This window comes from Oncorhynchus mykiss, chromosome 11 (genome assembly GCF_057628025.1).
Source record: "Oncorhynchus mykiss isolate SJ-2025 chromosome 11, ASM5762802v1, whole genome shotgun sequence".
Lineage (NCBI taxonomy): Eukaryota > Metazoa > Chordata > Actinopteri > Salmoniformes > Salmonidae > Oncorhynchus > Oncorhynchus mykiss.
The window spans coordinates 57,168,875-57,189,457 of record NC_143032.1 but is presented as its reverse complement, the minus strand read 5'-3'; the positions used below and the strand labels follow the sequence as shown (position 1 = coordinate 57,189,457).

Here is a 20,583-nt window from a genome sequence, read left to right as displayed (position 1 = left end):
CAATCAGTAAAAACATCGATGCATCGTGCCGAGAACATCAAAATAGCCTTTCCAGACTGAAGTCAGGAGGACTTCGAGTTAGGTGTTAGGCAGACTAACTGGGCCTATACAAGTGAATGACCTTGTTTCATTTTTAAATTAAGGAATTAATTAAATCAACATGCACTTCACTTTCATATTGTTTAGTGAAAAGTAAGAGCATTTAATCCATAAGGCTTCCACACACAATATGTCTTACTAAATAAGCACAACATTGCTTTCGATCAAAGGTGGTGGTTAACTTTAAACCTGACAGTACCTTGTCACAATAGAGTTGGTATAGGAACATCAGTGTGTGGGCCTTTTCCCCACTACATTAGTAACGTAGTAACATTCATGTTGACCATGCACAACTTGATTATACAGGTTTGGGTTATTCGTAACACACATCCCTTTTGACTTTGTTTGTCCTTTCTGAATAAAGGAAGTTGCATTGTTTCAGACAAGTCAAATTAGCATCAGTGTTACTGCTACTTATCTCATGCTCCAGACTTGCTGGTAGAGCAGGTGAGCTGGAGAGCGAAGATGGGAGCAGGGTGGGGCGTTGCGCATGCACGGTGGCCATGGCCCTCATCTCCGGTTATATTCTCGCTCCCTGTTGGTGACTGACTGTCTGGACAGGCTTGGCTCAGCATTGGAACGTGAGGAAAGACTGTCAGACCGTTCAGGTTCATTCAGCAAACCTCTTTGGACGTTGGAACGGATAGAGTTATTTCACGAATTTAGTTATTGGTTCTGTTGCAGGGGATAGCTGCAGACACAATTTTGCCTGGGCGTGGACTGGTCTCAACACATCTGAGCATCCATTCCTTTCATTGCTAGCGGTACATAAGTGTGGTGACTACCGTAATCGAGGAGGCTGACAACGCGCCGCTAAAATGTCCGGGTACCAGGGAAAGAAAAATATTCCACGCATTACAGTGAGTATTGTGTTTTAAATGCTTATAGTTTTACAAAATGGTATGTAAAATCTAGACCGGCGATGCATGGCTGAACAAGCTAGCAGTGGGGATTACACAGTTAGCTTGCTAGCTACAGCCAGCATAGTCTGAGGAGGACTGGGTCCATTTGTACAAATGCAATGTCACCACTTGCACTGCTATAATTAACAAAGACACTGTAATTGGTCATAAGAAATTGAACGCATTGTAGCTCGCTCTTGTCATTGGAATACTCATTGGGACGCGCGTTTTATTGTGTGCATCCTATTTTGCAGCCATTCAATATCCTACCATGTTAGACGATTTAGCCTAGCGGCAGGTTAAGGGAAAAATAATAGACGATTGGGACATTATGTACTTCTTCCTCCATATATTCAGATTGATTATATTATACTTTTAATGCAGTATTGGTAATACTGTAGTTATAGACCTTGGGAATACCATCATATAAAATCAAATGTGAGGAAAATCCCAGCAACAATAGCATTTGTTTTAGCTAGGCCTCATTATTTCCAAATTGTTTGGAAATATATTAATTGAATAAATATGTATTTGTCACCTAGAAAGCATTGGGTTGATTTGCCATCATGCCATTTGGGGATGGGGACAGTAATTGAAAGGGAAAAAAACATTTCTATAAAGTAGGTCATTGGATGAAATCCATCCTTGCTTTTTGCTGTGATCGTGAAGGCCTGGCTTTTGACTATATGCTGAAATATACTGTAGATACAGTAATGACATTTAGGCATTAAATGGCTTGAATCAAATAACAAACCACACATTTTTGTGCGTTTCTCTCTAAAATATATGAATTATTGAAATAAAAAGGTTATTGATAGCTGTCCATTTTTGTTTCTGCAAGGGCAGCATGGAGGGGAACTGTTATTTTCAGGCAGCTGTCGGATCTCCTTCACAACTGGAGGAGGCCTATCTAAACCCCTGACATCTCAGGCATTGCATACAAACGGCTCAATTCCAGCAGCCCCCAGCCTTCAGATGACAGCATGGTGTGGCTTTAAAAGGGGGCCCTGTTATTTGCATGAACTAGGCTACTCTCTCACCCCACCTAAGCAAAGAGATAAGTTATGGGATGCTGGTAATGTACATGGATTTGGCTGTGGGGAGGTATGCTGAGGAGTAGTTTTCTCCGCTCTGCTGAAAAGTAATTATTATTTTTATGTTTTTTTTATCGGGGGGTGCTGCAGCACCCTCAGCATCCATTCTTCCCATGGCTATGCCTAGACTAGAGGTCAACCGATTAATTGGAATGGCCGATTTCATGTTTTCATAACAATCTGAAATCGTTGTTTTTGATCGCCGATTATTATTATTTAAAAAGAAGAAAGAAAAAGAAAAGAGACTGCCTGTTACGCGAATGCAGTAAGCCAAGGTAAGTTGCTAGCTAGCATTAAACTTATCTTTAAAAAAACAATCATAATCACTACTTAACTACACATGGTTGATATTACTAGATATTATCTAGCGTGTCCTGCGTTGCATATAATCTGACTGAGCATACAAGTATCTAAGTATCTGACTGAGCGGTGGTAGGCAGAAGCAGGCACGTAAACATTCATTCAAACAGCACTTTCGGGCGTTTTGCCAGCAGCTCTTCGTTGTGCGTCAAGCATTGCGCTGTTTATGACTTCAAACCTATCAACTCCCGAGATGAGTCTGGTGTAACCGAAGTGAAATGGCTAGCTAGTTAGCGTGCGCTAATAATGTTTAAAACGTCACTCGCTCTGAGCCTTCTAGTAGTTGTTCCCCTTGCTCTGCATGGGTAACGCTGCTTCGATGGTGGCTGTTGTCGTTGTGTTGCTGGTTCGAGCCCAGGGAGGAGCGAGGAGAGGGACGGAAGCTATACTGTTACACTGGTAATACTAAAGTGCCTATAAGAACATCCAATAGTCAAAGGTTAATGAAATACAAATGGTATAGAGGGAAATAGTCCTATAATTCCTATAATAACTACAACCTAAAACTTCTTACCTGGGAATATTGAAGACTCATGTTAAAAGGAACCACCAGCTTTCATATGTTCTCATGTTCTGAGCAAGGAACTGAAACGTTAGCTTTCTTACATAGCACATATTGCACTTGTACTTTCTTCTCCAGCACTTAGTTTTTTGCATTATTTAAACCAAATTGAACATGTTTCATTATTTACTTGAGGCTAAATTTATTTTATTGATGTATTATATTAAGTTAAATTAAGTGTTCATTCAGTATTGTTGTAATTGTCATTATTACAAAAACGTTTTTTTTTTTAAAATTGGCCGATTTTATCGGCTTCGATCGGCTTTTTTGGTCCTCCAATAATCGGTATCGGCGTTGAAAAATCATAATCGGTCGACCTCTAGCCTTACTGAACATTTGACCTGTAGCCATAGAGATAGTTGGAGGACTGTAGTGCCCTAAAGCCTGTTTTAGCATGGGGTGCGTAACCTGATTAGGGAGTCCTCCCACAGAGCTCAGAATGAAAGAATCACATTTGATTACGATAATTCATATTAACAGAACATACAAGTCGAGGATGCAATGATGTGCGCTCCTTCATACCAAATTCTGATGTGCACATTGAAGATGCTAGAGTAACGGGCCACATTTACTTTTTCTCAGCCAACAACACGAGTAATGAACAGCAAAATCACTAGCCTATGTCAATCTACTATCCCCAATAGTAGAAAAGTTTACCTATTGCATTGGTCAGCTTGTCGAGAAGGAAATAGCCTATTCCAAACAGACTTTGGGACAGTTGTGGGAATATAGATCAGAATGTTTAGTTTAAAATGTTGATAAACTATTATTTCCTCACATTATAAGAGTAGCAATGCACAGAAGGCAGTAGGCTATGGATGAATGTTTGTTCCATAATGCAGTTAGCGGGAAAACACAGAGAAAACACAGATGTCAAAGGTGCACAGCACATGCAAACGGTTTCATGTGACAGAGATGAAAATGTCTGTTCGAAATTTAGAAAGAGGGGAGTTCTAATATTTAACAACTAGCATGGGTTGCTAATATGACTAGGATTGTGCCTTTAGCTACTGGACGATGAAAAAAAGTTGATATAAAATAATTGCCTCCGGATATAGTCTGATTTTGACTGGGCTACTTTGAAGCAAGGCCAAACATGCCTCATAATATGTAGTAAAACCTTCAGGTTTCAGACAATTAAGTGTATGTTTTCTGAAAGTGCATACTGTCTCCAGCCCAATGCAAAGTGGTGTGTGATGCGCTGATGAAACCTGCCTTCCGTTTCCTGTGTGGTTGCTGTTTGAGATGCCGTAGCAGCAGCTCTCGCGCTGTCTGACAGATTTTCAGCTCAAAGCCTCTGTATCTGCATTTTGTATACCTGTGATAAATAAGATACTTAATATACAGTACACATGTGCCAATTTAATTCCTCTTATGCAAATTAACCTATAGACCAATAAGCATGACCAGTCCAATGTATTTACATTGATTAGTATTTCCATCAATGAATAGGTTAAAAACACGTTTTTTTTCCTTCTCGGACAATCGGCGGACCCCAATTTTATAGACTTTTCTCATTTTTGTATCGTCCAAAATCCGGCTATTATCAGCTAATAGAAACCCTGTGTTTTATCTCAATTAGCCACAAAATCCCTAGTTTGAAAGCAACTGTTTTTCTGGAAGCTATGCGGTGCCATTTGCCCTATATTTTCCCCCACATGGGCCAGCCCCAAGCAATTTGAGTTCAACCAATGAGCTTCAGCCCCTCGCCATTTGAGCCAGATGCACATCATTCACACAGCAGAGACGGCAGTGACATAGTTCACATATCTGCACATATGTGTATGCAATTTTCAGGGACCACTTTATGCTTGTGATCGCTACTTTCAGAACTACTTGCTAAAATGTATACAAAAGTACCAGAGAATCTCTTTAAGGAAAGATCACATAATTCCATCCAAGTCACCAGAAGGGATCAGCCAATAAATTATACTAGTAAGGAAACATTCCATAACTGCAGGGGGCAGTAAATTGCCAACCGTGGCTTCATACCAATTCAAACAACACACTCTAGGTGGCAGTGTGCACCCTTTCAGTTTGTTTTCCAACTCATGTATTTATTTATTTTAACTAGGCAAGTCAGTTAAGAACAAATTCTTATTTACAATGACGGCCTAGGCACAGTGGGTTAACTGCCTTGTTCAGGGGCAGAACGACAGATTTTTAACTTGTCAGCTTAGGGATTCGATCTAGCAACCTTTCTGTTACTGGCCCAACGCTCTAACCACTAAGCTACCTGCCATCCCAAAACTCATAGAAGCAGCAGAATAAGAAAATTGACTACTTCAAAATGTAGATGGCTTTAATGGCACTGCCCATGCTCTCACAGACACCATAATGGGACAGATACAATGATGCGAAGTCTATGACTGTAGCCTAAATAATTCCAGGAGAGTGTTTGGTACAGAATAATTTCCGTGTCACAAAGATTACCCATCCACTCATCCACAGAGCCCATCCAGCTCAGCATTTTTACTGGGCTGGGCTCACTACATGAGGCAAGAGGAAGCATTTTTAAGTGAGGATATGGATTTTCATTACCTAACTAGTCATAATGTATGTTCTAAATGCCATTCAGTGGAGTGGTTGTATTTCATTTCGCTCTCACTTCATCACTGTGTCAAGAATTTGCACAGCATGGAGTTGCTCAGATTTTTCACAATTATACCTTGGGCCCAATTGTTAACAGCATTACCATGACATAAATCAATTATATGCTTGCCCTTGAGGCTTTCAATCTCAGGGATGTTTATTTCTCTGAATAAATAGTTTACCTCCACTGGTGCATTTAGGTGTGACCAATTCATGATGTCATTCTGTTTGTGAGGTGTTTATTAAAATGTGCTTCAGTTATCACCTGCCTCTGCAGTGGCAAGACATAGATTAAAACACAATACATCAGTGTTTTGCCTAGATCTCCTAAGACTATTAAAGATACAGGTATTACTATGGATGATGAACAGAAGAAGATAAGTAAGACAAGATCACTCATGGTTCTAAAAGAGGATATTGGAACCAGTGTACTTTATTCTCTGCATTCAGGCCTGTTATTAAAAATGTTCCAGTTTGAGTCCAGAAATGTAGCATAATCTGACCCACTTGACAATAGTCTGTTAGATCGTGATGGAAGAATGCCCTTTTGGATTGCCTTTAAGATTCTGAGGTTTGTCTAAAGTCTTCTCTGCGGCCATTAGTGGTTTCACTGTCTGAAGGTGGAAGTGGTCAGGTCAGGGTGCTAGCTAGGGGATACTAACATCCTACATCTTGTGGGCTGCTGTGCAGTCTGGAGAGAGCCTCTGTCAGCCTCATTACAGAAGCTACCCAGCCCACACTCACCGAGGAAAGCCTGATGAGAAGTAGGCCAGCCCGAGCCTACACTAACATGCTCTCCTTAGATGGAAATGGGATTATTTTTCCTACTCTTAAAGGTGCATTGTGCAGATGTCACTCCTCCATTTCCTTGTTGCTAAAATTGTAATATACTGAACAAAAATATAAACGCAACATGTAAAGTGTTGGTCCCATGCACACATTTGTTTACATCCCTGTTAGTGAGCATTTCATCTTTGCCAAGGTAATCCATCCACGTTACACATGTGTGGCATATCAAGAAGCTGATGAAACAGCATGATCGTTACATAGGTGCACCTTGTGCTGGGGACAAACGCCCACTCTAAAATGTTCAGTTTTGTCACACAACACAATGCCACAAATGTTCTCAAGTTTTGAGGAAGCGCGCAATTGGCATGCTGACTGCAGGAATGTGCACCAGAGCTGTTGCCAGAGAATTTAATTGGAATTCCTCTACGGTAAGCCGCCTCCAACATCATTTTAGAGAATTTGGCTGTACTTCCAACTGGCCTCAACCACTAAACACGTGTAACCATGCCAGCCCAGGACCTCAACATCCGGCTTCTTCACCTGCAGGAAATCGTCTGAGACAAGCAACCCGGACCGCTGATGAAACTGTGGGTTTGCACAACTGAAGAATTTCTGCAAAAACTGTCAGAAACCGTCCCAGGGAAGCTCATTTGCGTGCTCATCATTCTCATCGAGGTCTTGACCTGACTGCAGTTCGGCGTTGTAACCAACTTCAGTGGGCAAATGTTCACCTTCACTGGCACTCTGTGATCTGGAGTGATAATGCACGGCCCCATGTCTACACAATTCCTGTAAACTGAAAATGTCCCAGTTCTTCCATGGCCTGCATACTCACCCAACATGTCACCCATTGAGCATGTTTGGGATGCTCTGGATTGACATGTATGAAAGTGTGTTCCAGTTCCTGCCAATATTCAGCAACTTTGCACAGCCATTGAAGAGTGGGACAACATTCCACAGGCCACTATCAACAGCCACATCAACTCTATGCAAAGGAGATGCTGCATGAGGCAAATGGTGATCACACCAGATACTGACTGGTTTTCTGATCCAGACCCCTACCTTTTAAAATAAAAAAAAGTATCTGACCAACAGATGCGTATCTGTATTCCCAGTCATGTGAAATCCATAGATTGGGGCCAAATTCATTTGTCAGTTGACTGATTTTACTTATGGACTGTAACTCAGTAAAATTGTTGCATGTTGCGTTTATATTTTTGTTTAGTGTAGTTCACCTAATGTAGAGAATCATTGTACCATCTAAACTGCTGTGAAATATATTTTCATTAACCATATGTTGTTTTTTCAGTTTGAAGCTGGTGTACAAAACCAAAAGTAAAAGATGCATTTGGTCAGGTTGCCCAAAAATTGACGTATTGCAGCTTAAGTGCATGCTCTTGGTCTTCCATTAACCCATGCCCTAGTCTACACAGCACTTTCCTCTGCATCTCAGACTGAACTAAGCTACCCCTCTGATCTGAGCTATTCTCCATGATCTGAGCTGTTTGTGATCGGGGTGGAATCTCTTATGACTTAATGTATAAAGCCTGATTCTATATGAAAGATATAGCCTAGGCTAGTAAAAATGTACAATCCGAGTGCTGTCTGAGTAGATTATGGATGTGGTTGCTTTAATAAGGCTTTTCTGTTGGACATTAGCCCAGTCTTTGCACTCACATAATATGGAGACGCGTTATGAGCCTCTGTTAACTGCATCACTGGTTTGACAGAGAAAGAAACAGCTCTGGTTGGGAATAGTTGGTTATGAAAACTTTGCAGAAAGAGACAAAGAAAGAAAGATGTGTCCATAAACCTGTGTCCTTTTGTTTGAAATGTTCCATGTAAACAAATCAAACGTACATTTTTGAATACCGTTGTGTTACTTTGTTTTTCACTTAGCTCTGCTTATGCATTGTTGTTTGGGGTTTCTTGGCAGACTAGACAATGGCCATGTCTTGGCAAAGCCCTAGTGCTGTTCTATACAGGAATGCATGCCGAGGATTCTATCCTTGTGTGCAGCTTGTTCGTTAGCTACTCATGGAACGCCTCTGTGCTTCTATTCAGTGTGGTTCTGTTAAAGCTCTCCTGGACGGATGGATGTGCCGGTGTTGAGTATTGGCTAGCTTACCTTTCATGGCAAATATGTTCAATGTGGAATATGCTTTTTAATCAATGGGTTGTGGTGCTCACTGCTATAAATACAATCAAGTCAAATGTAAATGAAATTCTGTCTCTTCCCACAGAGTGATCGTCTCCTAATCAAAGGTGGGAAGATTGTGAATGATGACCAGTCTTTCCTTGCTGACATCTATATGGAGGATGGAGTCATCAAGTAAGTCCTAATAGTTAGAGTGCCATTTTCTTGCTTGCACCTTTGTTGGTTATATAAACTCAGTAAAATAAGAAACGTCCCTTTTTCAGGACCCTGTCTTTCAAAGATAATTAGTAGAAATCCAAATAACTTCACATATCGTCATTTTAAAGGGTTTTAACACTGTTTCCCATGCTTGTTCAATGAACCATAAACAATTAATGAACACGCACTTGTGGAATGGTTGTTAAGACACTAACAGCTTACAGACAGTAGGCAATTAAGGTCACAGTTATGAAAACTTAGGACACTAAAGAGGTCTTTCTACTGACTCATGTAACAACACCTGCACAGGATCGGTACATCCGAACATCACACCTGCGGGAAAGGTACAGGATGGCAACAACAACTGCACGAGTTACACCAGGAACACACAATCCCTCCCATCAGTGCTCAGACTGTCCGCAATAGGCTGAGAGAGGCTGGACTGAGGGCTTGTAGGCCTGTTGTAAGGCAGGTCCTCACCAGACATCACTGGCAACAACGTCGCCTATGAGCACAAACCCACCGTTGCTGGACCAGACAGGACTGGCAAAAAGTGCTCTTCACTGACGAGTCACGGTTTTGTCTCACCAGGGGTGATGGTCGGCTTTGCGTTTATCGTCGAAGAAATGAGCGTCACACCGAGGCCTGTACTCTGGAGCGAGATCGATTTGGAGGTGGAGGGTCCGCCATGGTCTGGGGCGGGGTGTCACAGCATCATCGGACTGAGCTTGTTGTAATTGGGGCGGCAGGGTAGCCTAGTGGTTAGAGAGTTGGACTAGGAACCGGAAGGTTGCAAGTTCAAACCCCCGAGCTGTCGTTCTGCCCCTGAACAGGCAGTTAACCCATTGAAAATAAGAATTTGTTCTTAACTGACTTGCCTGGTTAAATAAAGGTACAATTTTAAAAAATTGCAGGCAATCTCAACGCTATGCGTTACAGGGAAGACATCCTCCTCCCTCATGACCCTCCAGCATACTGCTCATTCTGTGCGTGATATCCTGCAAGACAGCAATGCCAGTGTTCTGCCATGGCCAGTGAAGAGCCCGGATCTCAATCCCATTGAGCACGTCTGGGACCTGTTGGATCGGAGTGTGAGGGCCATTCCCCCCAGAAATGTCCAGGAACTTGCAGGTGCCTTGGTGGGTAACATCTCACAGCAAGAACTGGCAAATCTGGTGCAGTCCATGAGGAGGAGATGCACTGCAGTACTTAATGCAGCTGGTGGCCACACTGGATACTGCTTGTTACTTTTGACCTCCCCCCTTTATTCCATTTCTGTTAGTCACATGTCTGTGGAACTTGTTCAGTTGTTGAATCTTGTTATGTTCATACAAATATTTACACATGTTAAGTTTGCTGAAAATAAACGCAGTTGACGGTGAGAGGACGTTTATTTTTTTGCTGAGTTTATATGAAGAAAATCTGTATATTGTTTTGTAATACCCTTTGATAATTTCTCTCAATCCCTTTCTTCTTCTCTCAGGCAAATTGGAGAGAACCTGATTGTTCCTGGTGGGGTGAAAATCATTGATGCCCATGGGCACATGGTGATGCCCGGGGGCATAGATGTGCACACACGCTTCCAGATGCCAGACAGGGGCATGGTGTCAGCAGATGACTTCTACCAGGGCACCCGAGCTGCTCTGGCTGGGGGAACCACCATGATCAGTATGTACTAATGAAATGGCATACTTGACAGAAACCCATAATACATGTGATGTCTAGGTAGATTTTGACTTACTGATACTTGGTACTGACATCCTAGATGGTAAATTGTTGAAGTTGGTAACGGAATAATTTTTCCCCCTGTTTGCCGCATTTTCAATTTAAGCTTAGAAGACGGTGTGTGCCCTCAGGCCTGGAGGAAGGGAAAAGGTCATTACACAGCCAAAGAATAGCATATCACCCTTTGGTTGGCTGTTTGAACCATTAATCGGCCTGTTAATAGTGTTTAGCAAACTTTTGGAAATCACTTTTGAGCAAATACAATGTTATTTTACAGAAAACAACAGACTTTCAGCATGCTTATAAGGAAGGGCACTCAACATGCTCGAAACTGACATAATTGACTAATGATTGGCCGAAAGAAATTGATAATAATAAGATTGTGGGGTCTGTTTTGTTAGATTTCAGTGCAGCTTTTGATATCATTGATCATAACCTATTGCTGACAAAACGTAGGTTTTATGGATTTATATTCTCTGCCTTATCATGGATTGAGAGTTACCTATCTAATAGAACAGAGGGTTTTCTTTAATGGAAGCCTCTCTAACATGCTGACCAGGCGGCCTGCGTGTGTCCATCCGTCATTGCGCGCATGTTGATTTGAGGAGAGATTGACTGCATCACTATTGGTCTTTGTGCAAGGTGTTGATGGGTTAAAGGTACAGAACTGTCTGTTCAAGCAGTTTGCACACATTTCGGGCACTCATCAGTACAACACAAGACATGCAGGCAGAGGTTTCTTCACAGTACCCTGGTCCAGAACAGAGGCTGGGAAACGCACAGTTTTAAATAGTCATGACTACATGGAACTCTCTGCCACCCCGCTGACAGGGACAATATTTTGTACTGTATTTTTAATTGTGTTATGCATTTTATTTGTTGTGTTTTGTTTCCTGTTTGGACCCCAGGAGGAGTAGCCACTGCCTTGGCAGTGGTCTAATTGGGGATCCTAATAAAATACTAAATACCAGATGTTCACGTTGTCTCATGATTTTGAATATATCTGGCCTCTGTAAAATGTGATAATGTTACTGCTAGTGTGTTTTCAATGGTGTGTGTTTGTGTGTGTGTGTAGTTGATCATGTGGTTCCAGAACCTGGTGTGAGCCTGCTGGCAGCGTTCAACCAGTGGAGGGAATGGGCCGACAGCAAGTCCTGCTGTGACTACTCCCTGCATGTGGACATCACTAACTGGCACAAGGGCATGCAGGAGGAGATGGAGAGCCTGGTGAAGGACCATGGTACGCCGCTAACACAATTACACAACCCATTCTCCCTACATTCACTCATGTCAGGGGGTTGGGGCAGTTATTACTTCTACTAAGACTCTTTCTGGTTTATTTCCTTCCTGTGTCCTTTCCTCTCCCTTTTCTATCCTTTTATTGCTACTATTGCTCATAAGTTTTCTATCTTTAGGTGTCAACTCTTTCCTGGTCTATTTGGCTTATAAGGATGTTTTCCAACTTTCCGACTCCCAGGTACGATTTGAAGCGTTTCAGATTGGTATGATTTACTGGCGACGGATGGAGGAGTCAACATTTCTGGAGGCTTGTGCCTTTTTAAAGTAATGATTGCATTGCACTTTGTGTAGCTAAATTGCATGACAGAATGACATTCTGTATTACATTTCTGATAAACTCTTTGGAGGCTGAATCCTAACTATAGATTAGCAGGCGTAAAAAGTAGTTGAAAATGAGGGATTTGCACGATTGTTCACGTTACGCCTGCGTATCTTGCTTGCTCCAAACATTCAGAGATTATTGTAGACCTCTTCACCTCTTCTGGAAAGTCTACTGCCTTCTGAATGCTAGGTAAAGGATTGTCTGTCTGGGGTGAATGATCACTCCCATGTGCCTCATGTCTTTCTGTGAGAGCTTTGTTATGGGCCAATATTGAGTTTTCCCACTCAGCTCAGGCTGGTTAGTGTTTAGGACTGACACTGGGGATGACTCTTGCAACACGTGCTGAAAGATTGCCTGACCGTTTCCTGTGGCCTATTGCAGCTGTGAATACCTAGTTGATTGCCGTGGGAATTCTGAGTTGAACAAAGTGGTCCAAGCTAAAGAGAGAAGTGGAGTAAATGAACTAATCTGTGCATTTAGCGCTCTCCTTCTGATTCTGATTCTCATCCAACACGTGTTGCTCTGATAAAGAGATCTCCAGTCATCTTGTAAGTGTCCTCATTGCCTAAAGCCTCTGGTTCCCTGCCCTGCGTGTGACCGGCTGCTTTCCTCCTCCTGTAGATGTACGAGGTGTTCGGTGTCATCAGAGACCTGGGTGCCATCGCTCAGGTGCACGCAGAAAATGGGGACATCATTGCCCAGGTAACAGAACCTCTAATAAACCCTATCACCGTGTCCCAGCTTGCCAAGCGCAGGTAGCCTAAGGGTTAGAGCGTTGCACCTGTAACTGAAAGGTCGCTGGTTCGAATACCCGAGGTGAAAAATAGGATGATATACCATTGAGCAAAGCACTTATCCCTAGGTTGTTCTAGGGGTGCCGTACTACTATGGCTGACCCTGCAAAACAACACATTTCACAGATTTATTGTATGTGGCAATAAATTATATATATTTTTAAAAGCTGTTGTCTGATGTGTTTGCAGGAGCAGTGCAGGATCCTGGAGCTGGGCATCACTGGCCCTGAGGGTCATGTACTGAGCCGCCCAGAGGAGGTAAGTATGACCTCTTGCCAGGTCCTGTGCTTCTATCAGCCTTCTGCTTGTATTTGATGTGTGCCTTTGGTTGCTTTACATGGACATTAGGGAAGAGGCTGTATGATATTAACAGAATTCACTACAGATGTAAAGTAAACGAGTGAGTCAAGTGTCTGAGTGCTTGCTTCTTCCAGAATGCCAAGAAGCATTAAAGCTAGTCAGTAACTCAACATGAAGGTCACTGAGTCTGGTCCGTTTGGACTGAAATCCCTCTCTCTGTGTGTCTGGTGTGTAGGTGGAGGCAGAGGCAGTCAACCGGTCAGTCACTGTGGCCAATCAGACCAACTGCCCCCTGTACATCACCAAGGTGATGAGCAAGAGTGCTGCTGACGTCATCGCCCTGGCCAGGAAAAAGGGTACTAGTAAAAAGGAGAAAGTAGTGTGGTGATGGACTACTGCAACATGTTTTTGTATTGATTGTTCTCTGTGGTTATAGATACACTAAATGTCAAATCCCACATAAATTATTCCACTTGTAAATCAGTCCTGCCTTGGAGACCGGGCACGAGCACTCTGAGGTGTATAGAACACTGACTCTCCCTGCCATGCTGACCTCGTGTTTTGCTGTGTTTCTGTGGTACTCTAGGCGCTGTGGTGTATGGAGAGCCCATCTCTGCCAGCCTGGGCACGGACGGCACCCACTACTGGAGTAAGAACTGGGCCAAGGCAGCTGCCTTCATCACCTCCCCACCCCTCAGCCCCGACCCCACCACCCCCGACTATCTCAACTCACTGCTCTCCTGGTAGGTACACCATTTACACTATGTACCTCTATTCAGCACAGAGCTATGCAGTAATCGTGTGTTACTTACACACATCTTCCACCAGAGGGCGGTATGTCATCCTAGCCTCCTGGAAAGTCGTATCACTCAAGACAGAAAGATCAAACATAAGACCTGTCAGTAGTCTCTCTCCCTCTTCCTCTCCATCCTCTGTTCCTTTCCAGTGGTGACCTGCAGGTGACTGGTAGTGCTCATTGCACGTTCCACACCTCCCAGCGTGCCGTGGGTAAAGACAACTTCACCCTCATCCCAGAGGGCACCAACGGCACTGAGGAGAGACTCTCCCTCATCTGGGACAAGTGTGTGGTGAGGCACACTACTGACTTTTCGGCCGGGTTTCCTACCATCAAACATACCCCAATCACACATGCTTCTTTTAAATGTATCATGTTATTGTAAATAGACAGATATTGTGGTATTAACAATCAATCTACTTTCCCTGTTTGTGCCACAGTTATTCATGTCATCAAGCGGTTGTCTCAGTTAGTGGTGAATGTTTGCAGCTGTTTTGTTAGAAAGGAAGTGACAGCGCCTTGTCTTCTGATTCCCTTAGGTGACTGGAAAAATGGATGAGAACCAGTTTGTGTCTGTGACCAGCACCAATGCAGCTAAGATCTTCAACCTGTACCCCCGTAAGGGCCGCATCGCTGTGGGCTCTGACGCCGACCTGGTCCTCTGGGACCCAGACGTCAGCAAGGTCATCTCTGCCAAGAGCCACAACGTGGTAAGAGCCTGGCCAACCCACACTGTATTGACCATGTCATGGTATTTATTCATGGTTTTAGTCACACCTACTGTATGTAGGACTCATTTTCATATGAAACATTGAAGGTCTTTTACCAACAAAGCTTTGATCCAACCTAACAAGTAAAAATCTACTCACCTGAAATGACTTGGCACAGAACACCTCATGCAGACTGTTTGGTAGCCTAGCGGTTAGAGCGTTCGGCCAGTAACTTGTCGGTTTGGGTTTGAATACCCAAGCCGGCAAGGTGAAAAATCTGTTGATGTGCCCTTGAGCAATGCACTTAACCATAATTTGGTCCGGGGCGCTGTACTGCTATGTCTGACCCTGTAAAACGTCACATTTCACTGCACCTATCTGGTGTGACAAACGATTTGTATTATTATTCTTTTTTTATCGCTCACTGAGTCATCACTACTCTTCATTTAGAGGAGCTAGCTGGCTATATTAGCACTAGTTTCCCATTAGGATGTGAGCTGAATGTCAGTGACTCACTGTGTAACAGTGTAACAGTCAGTCTTTCTCTCTGGGCATCTATGTTGATGTGATTGATGGACATCACCATGCTGGCACAAGTCATTGAAAGACTAAGGCCCAGACTGAAGTTCATATTGAAAAAGGCCTCAACTTGTTTAAATGTGTTGTTGTTTTGTGCATGTGATAATCGTGTAGTCTTGGTGTTCTCTTTCTATGTTATTTGCCCTCTTGTACTGTGTCAGTCTATTTGTCACTGTTCTCATCAGAGCTGTTCTTCTGCAGGCTGTGGACTATAATATCTTTGAGGGCATTGAGGTGCGTGGAGCTCCCCTGGTGGTGATCAGCCAGGGCAAAATCGTGTTGGAAGAGGGCGACCTCCATACCACTGAGGGATGTGGGCGCTATGTGAGCCGCAAGCCGTTCCCTGACCATGTCTACAGGAGGATAAAGGCTCGCAGCAGGGTGAGTCTATAGTGCTGGGAAATTGGCACAGAATAGATTGTTTATGACCATTCCTACTGACAGTGATGATCGCAGAACTCGAACAGCCGAACTGATGCTGTCATCTTGTCTGTCTGTCTGTCTCTCTGTTTGTCTCCTCCAAGCTGACGGAGCTGAGGGGGGTCCCCAGGGGTCTCTATGACGGGCCAGTGTGTGAGAATGTGACACCTAAGGTAATGACTCCGGTCACCTCGGTGAAGACCTCTCCAGCCAAGCTGCAGCAGCAGCAGCAACTGCATCAGCAGGGTCCTCAGCCAGTCCGCAACCTGCACCAGTCTGGCTTCAGCCTGTCTGGTGAGTACAGCTCAAAATGTCTCTCACAGCTCTTACATAGAACATCAGTAGGAATAGCATAATACTAAGACATGTACAGTTGTGGCCAAAAGTTTTGAGAATGACACAAATATTAATTTTCACAAAGTTTGCTGCTTCAGTGTCTTTAGATATTTTTGTCAGATTTTACTATGGAATACTGAAGTATAATTACAAGCATTACATAAGTGTCAACGGCTTTTATTGACAATTACATGAAGTTGATGCAAAGAGTCAATATTTGCAGTGTTGACCCTTCAATCCACCCTGGCATGCTGTCAATTAACTTCTGGGCCACATCCTGACTGATGGCAGCCCATTCTTGAATAATCCATGCTTGGAGTTTGTCAGAATTTGTGGGTTTTTGTTTGTCCACCCGCCTCTTGAGGATTGACCACAAATTCTCAATGGGATTAAGGTCTGGGGAGTTTCCTGGCCATGGACCCAAAATATGGACCCAAGATGTTTTGTTCCCCGAGCCACTTAGTTATCACTTTTGCCTTATGGCAAGGTGCCCCATCATGCTGGAAATGGCATTGTTCGTCACCAAGCTGTTCCTGGATGGTTGGGAGAAGTTGCTCTCGGAGAATGTGTTGGTACCATTCTTTATTCATGGCTGTGTTCTTAGGCAAAATTGTGAGTGAGCCCACTCCCTTGGCTGAGAAGCAACCCCACACGTGAATGGTCTCAGGATGCTTTACTGTTAGCATGACACATGACTGATGGTAGCGCTCACCTTGTTTTCTCCGGACAAGCTTTTTTCCGGATGTCCCAAACAATCGGATAGGGGATTCATCAGAGAAAATTACTTCACCCCAGTCCTCAGCAGTCCAATCCCTGTACCTTTTGCAGAATATCAGTCTGTCCCTGATGTTTTTCCTGGAGAGAAGTGGCTTCTTTGCTGCCTTTCTTGACACCAGGCCATCCTCCAAAAGACTTTGCCTCACTGTGCGTGCAGATGCACTCACACCTGCCTGCTGCCATTCCTGAGCAAGCTCTGTACTGGTGGTGCCCCGATCCCGTAGCTGAATCAACTTTAGGAGACGGTCCTGGCACTTGCTGGACTTTCTTGGGCGCCCACAACATTTGAACCGCTCTGCTTGAAGTTCTTGATGATCTAATAAATGGTTGATTTAGGTGCAATCTTACTGGCAGCAATACCCTTGCCTGTGAAGCCCTTTTTGTGAAAAGCAATGATGATGGCACGTGTTTCCTTGCAGGTAACCATGGTTGACAGAGGAAGAACAATGATTCCAAGCACCACCCTCCTTTTGAAGCTTCCAGTCTGTTATTCAAACTCAATCAGCATGGCAGAGTGATCTCCAGCCTTGTCCTCGTCAGCACTCACACCTGTGTTAACGAGAGAATCGCTGACATGATGTCAGCTGGTGCTTTTGTGGCAGGGCTGAAATGCAGTTGAAATGTTTTTGGGGGATTCAGTTCATTTGCATGGCAAAGAGGGACTTTGCAATTCATCTGATCACTCTTCATAACATTCTGGAGTATATGCAAATTGCCATCATACAAACTGAGGCAGCAGACTTTGTGAAAATGTATATTTGTGTCATTCTCAAAACTTTTGGCCACGACTGTAGGCACTCCAGTTTTATCATTTGGCCTGCAATTTTACAATATATTTAATCTGTTACAAATAAACAACTTCTCGTGTTGTTTTTTTGTCAGGGAAATCAGAACGATGTCTCATTCAAATCCCCTTTAAGATTAGACTTTTTTTCTCTCTATCTCTCATGCCCAGGTGCACAGGTTGATGATAATATTCCTCGCCGCAACACCCAGCGCATCGCGGCGCCCCCTGGTGGGAGGTCGAACATCACCAGCCTGGGTTAAGCTCTCCTGTCAGCTGAGCCAGAGAGGAGATGAGCGGGAGAATCCACCCCAACTCCCAGACAAACCATCACAACCAACGGAGGGCGCTTCATATAATGTGATCCTTCTCCCTGACTCAACTGCACCCTGGTCAAAAACACTTCATCTTCATCCATATTTAACAGCTCTGTCACCTCATTCAAAGAAAAAAAAGTGATAGCACTCAATGTTTTGTTTTGTATGACCTATATGCCACCTTCATTTTTTTTTTTTAAAGGAAGAGTCAAGTGAATTTAGACCCCTTGATGTTTTACAGTTTTGTGACAAGTATATTTATATCCCATTTAAGTTTGGGCTTTGTTTACATTTTGGCTTTTAATTGTACAAGAGGAACTGTGGATTGCAGTCGTGGCATTTGATGTATCTGCTATTTAATGGGCCTTGACACGCATTGTTTCCAAGAAGTGATAAATGTCGTTATGAACTACGGAGACACTGAATTGAATCATTGTCAAAGACACGTGGCATATTTTATTAAAATACATCTTATTGTTTTCCTTCTATCCTATAAGTGAATGGAATGGTTTCTTGCATTTGGCATAATTTTAAGGCTTTAGAGTAGTGTCGTTTAAGTAACTGAGAGGACCTTTTAACCGCTCTGTCAGTTTGCAGTATTTGAATGACTTTAAACAGCTGTGAGTTCTTGGTATTATCCTCCCAGTCTTTCTGGTCAGCATTACCACAGAAGTTTCAGCTAAACAAATTCACTTTAATCTTCCTTTCTCTCATTGCTGCACTTTTTGTATTGTTGTAATATTTTTGTTGTTAATATTCTACATTTTCAATCGTGTCTAGAGCTAAAACACTACTGTAATCCTTGAAATATTAACTATTAGATCTTAGCTTGTTTGCAGATGGAATGCACAGAAGTCAAAAGGTGAGAGTATTGTAGGGTTAAACCATTCATCTCCTCACTCAGAACACCTTTGACACAAAGCATGCACAATACATGGCAGCAGGGAGAACCTTCGGCAAAAAAAAAACAGACGAGAGACATTTTGTCTCTTATTTCATCCTTTTTTTTTCTTCTCTAGCTTTCCAAAGTTAAAGCTCGCCAAGACACCAGGCTTCCTATAATCACACTGCTGTTTATTTATAATGACACTGACAGCCATGCTGGATAGAAGGTTGCCCCTAGCAACCTCTCTGGTGCTATTTGTTCAATGCTGTGTATGTGCAGATGGTGGTGCCTACTTTTTCCATTCAACCACACAAATTCAAGCTTTGTGAAAACCACTTTACGGGGGAAGCGGGGTTAGCTCTTACCATTCCTCCATCATGGTCTCATACGTCACAGGTCTTAATTTTCTATCTGCTAAAGTGCAAAAGGTGAATCTGTGAAAATGTTGATTTGTATTAATGTTTGTTTTAGTTATTTTTCAGAATGTTTGTTCAATATCACTTGCCTGCCTATTCTATAAAGTATTGATTGATTGCACACTATATGAACCATGTATTTATGAAAAATATATCTTAAGCACTGTCAGTGACAAAGCTAGTACAAGTGGTGCTTTGAGATCCAGTGAAAAAAAGCTATGATAATGAAATCCATTATTTACAGTGTGCCGGTTATGTGGTTTGACTCCTGTCCTTATTGTTGGAGACATTAGAATAGCATCTCCTTGTAGCTCTGTGAGTGTTGACGATGGGAGCCACTTTTAACAGGTGCTCCATCATCACTCTCTTTACCCTCTTACCTATTCACATTAGACCCCACTGTTAGTGCCACTCATCAGGGTATGGACAATGTTAGTTAACCACTCACTAAGCACTCACTGTGTGAAAGGTACAGTAGGGACCTTTTACAGTAGGCTCCTTATTCATCTGATCAGTTTTCTGTATAGCATTGTATTCTTTCCTCCTTGCATTGTTTAGGTACAGGTCATCATGCCAAGCTTGTATGTGATGTAATTGAATTGCAGATGGAGAGGTTTTGTATAGTGTTTATTTCTAATTTCTTAGCACTGTCATTGCCCTCTCTGCCCTGCCATCTAGTGATAAACTGTTGACCATGTATGTTTTGTAGGCTGCTGGGATTTTGGGGTACTTATTCCTGACGGCATTGAATCCCATCGGTGTTGATGTAAATGGTTTTAAACATTAAAAAATTCAACAAAATTATTTGTCTCTAACAGTTATTGTGCTAGCAGATACTGGTTTAGTTTTGGTCATAAAATAGAGGTGCAACTTTGGTTTTAGAAGTGGGGGGGGGGGGGGGGACACATACACATATAGTCAAAAGTTTGGACACAACTACTCATTCCAGGTTTTTTCATTATTTTGACTATTTTCTACATTGTAGAATAATAGTGAAGACATCAAAACTATGAAATAACACATGGAATCATGTAGTAACCAAAAAAGTGTTAAACAAATCAAGATATATTTTTGATTCTTCAAAGTAGCCACCCTTTGCCTTGATGACAGCTTTGCACACTTGGCATTCTCTCAACCAGCTTCATGAGGTAGTCACCTGGAATGAATTTCAATTAACAGGTTTGCCTTGTTAGAGAGTTTGAGCCAATCAGATGTGTTGTGACAAGGTAAGGTGGTATACAGAATATATCCCTAAGTCCATATTGTGGAAAGAACAGCTTAAATAAGTAAAGAGAAACGACAGTCCAACATTACTTTAAAACATGAAGGTCAGTCAATCCAGAAAATGTCAAGAACTTTGAAAGTTTC

General features: G+C 42.7%; 1 protein-coding gene across 2 annotated transcripts; it reads left to right on the top strand.

The window, feature by feature from the left end:
- The first annotated feature begins 527 nt into the window (after window positions 1-527).
- Window positions 528-20,016, top strand: LOC110535981 (dihydropyrimidinase-related protein 2). 2 transcript variants are annotated; one of them, XM_021621417.3, is made up of 14 exons: window positions 528-959; window positions 8,642-8,730; window positions 10,238-10,422; window positions 11,555-11,719; window positions 11,895-11,956; window positions 12,722-12,802; window positions 13,084-13,152; window positions 13,430-13,550; window positions 13,781-13,937; window positions 14,141-14,282; window positions 14,530-14,700; window positions 15,481-15,660; window positions 15,804-15,993; window positions 17,768-20,016. In XM_021621417.3, the coding sequence occupies exons 1-14, from the start codon at window positions 918-920 to the stop codon at window positions 17,857-17,859; spliced, it is 1,746 nt and encodes a 581-aa protein (XP_021477092.3). In that variant the 5' UTR covers window positions 528-917; the 3' UTR covers window positions 17,860-20,016. The 2 variants fall into 2 exon arrangements, with proteins under 2 accessions (XP_021477092.3, XP_090046691.1); XM_090190565.1 differs by lacking the exon at window positions 11,895-11,956 and having other exon boundaries at window positions 554-959.
- Window positions 20,017-20,583: the final 567 nt, after the last annotated feature.

Coding starts and splice junctions, on each gene's coding strand:
- LOC110535981 (XM_021621417.3), top strand. CDS start 918: ATGTCCGGGTACCAGGGAAAGAAAAATATTCCACGCATTACA. Junction 14,283..14,529: donor TCATCTGGGACAAGTGTGTG/GTGAGGCACACT, acceptor TGATTCCCTTAG/GTGACTGGAAAAATGGATGA. Junction 15,661..15,803: donor GGATAAAGGCTCGCAGCAGG/GTGAGTCTATAG, acceptor GTCTCCTCCAAG/CTGACGGAGCTGAGGGGGGT.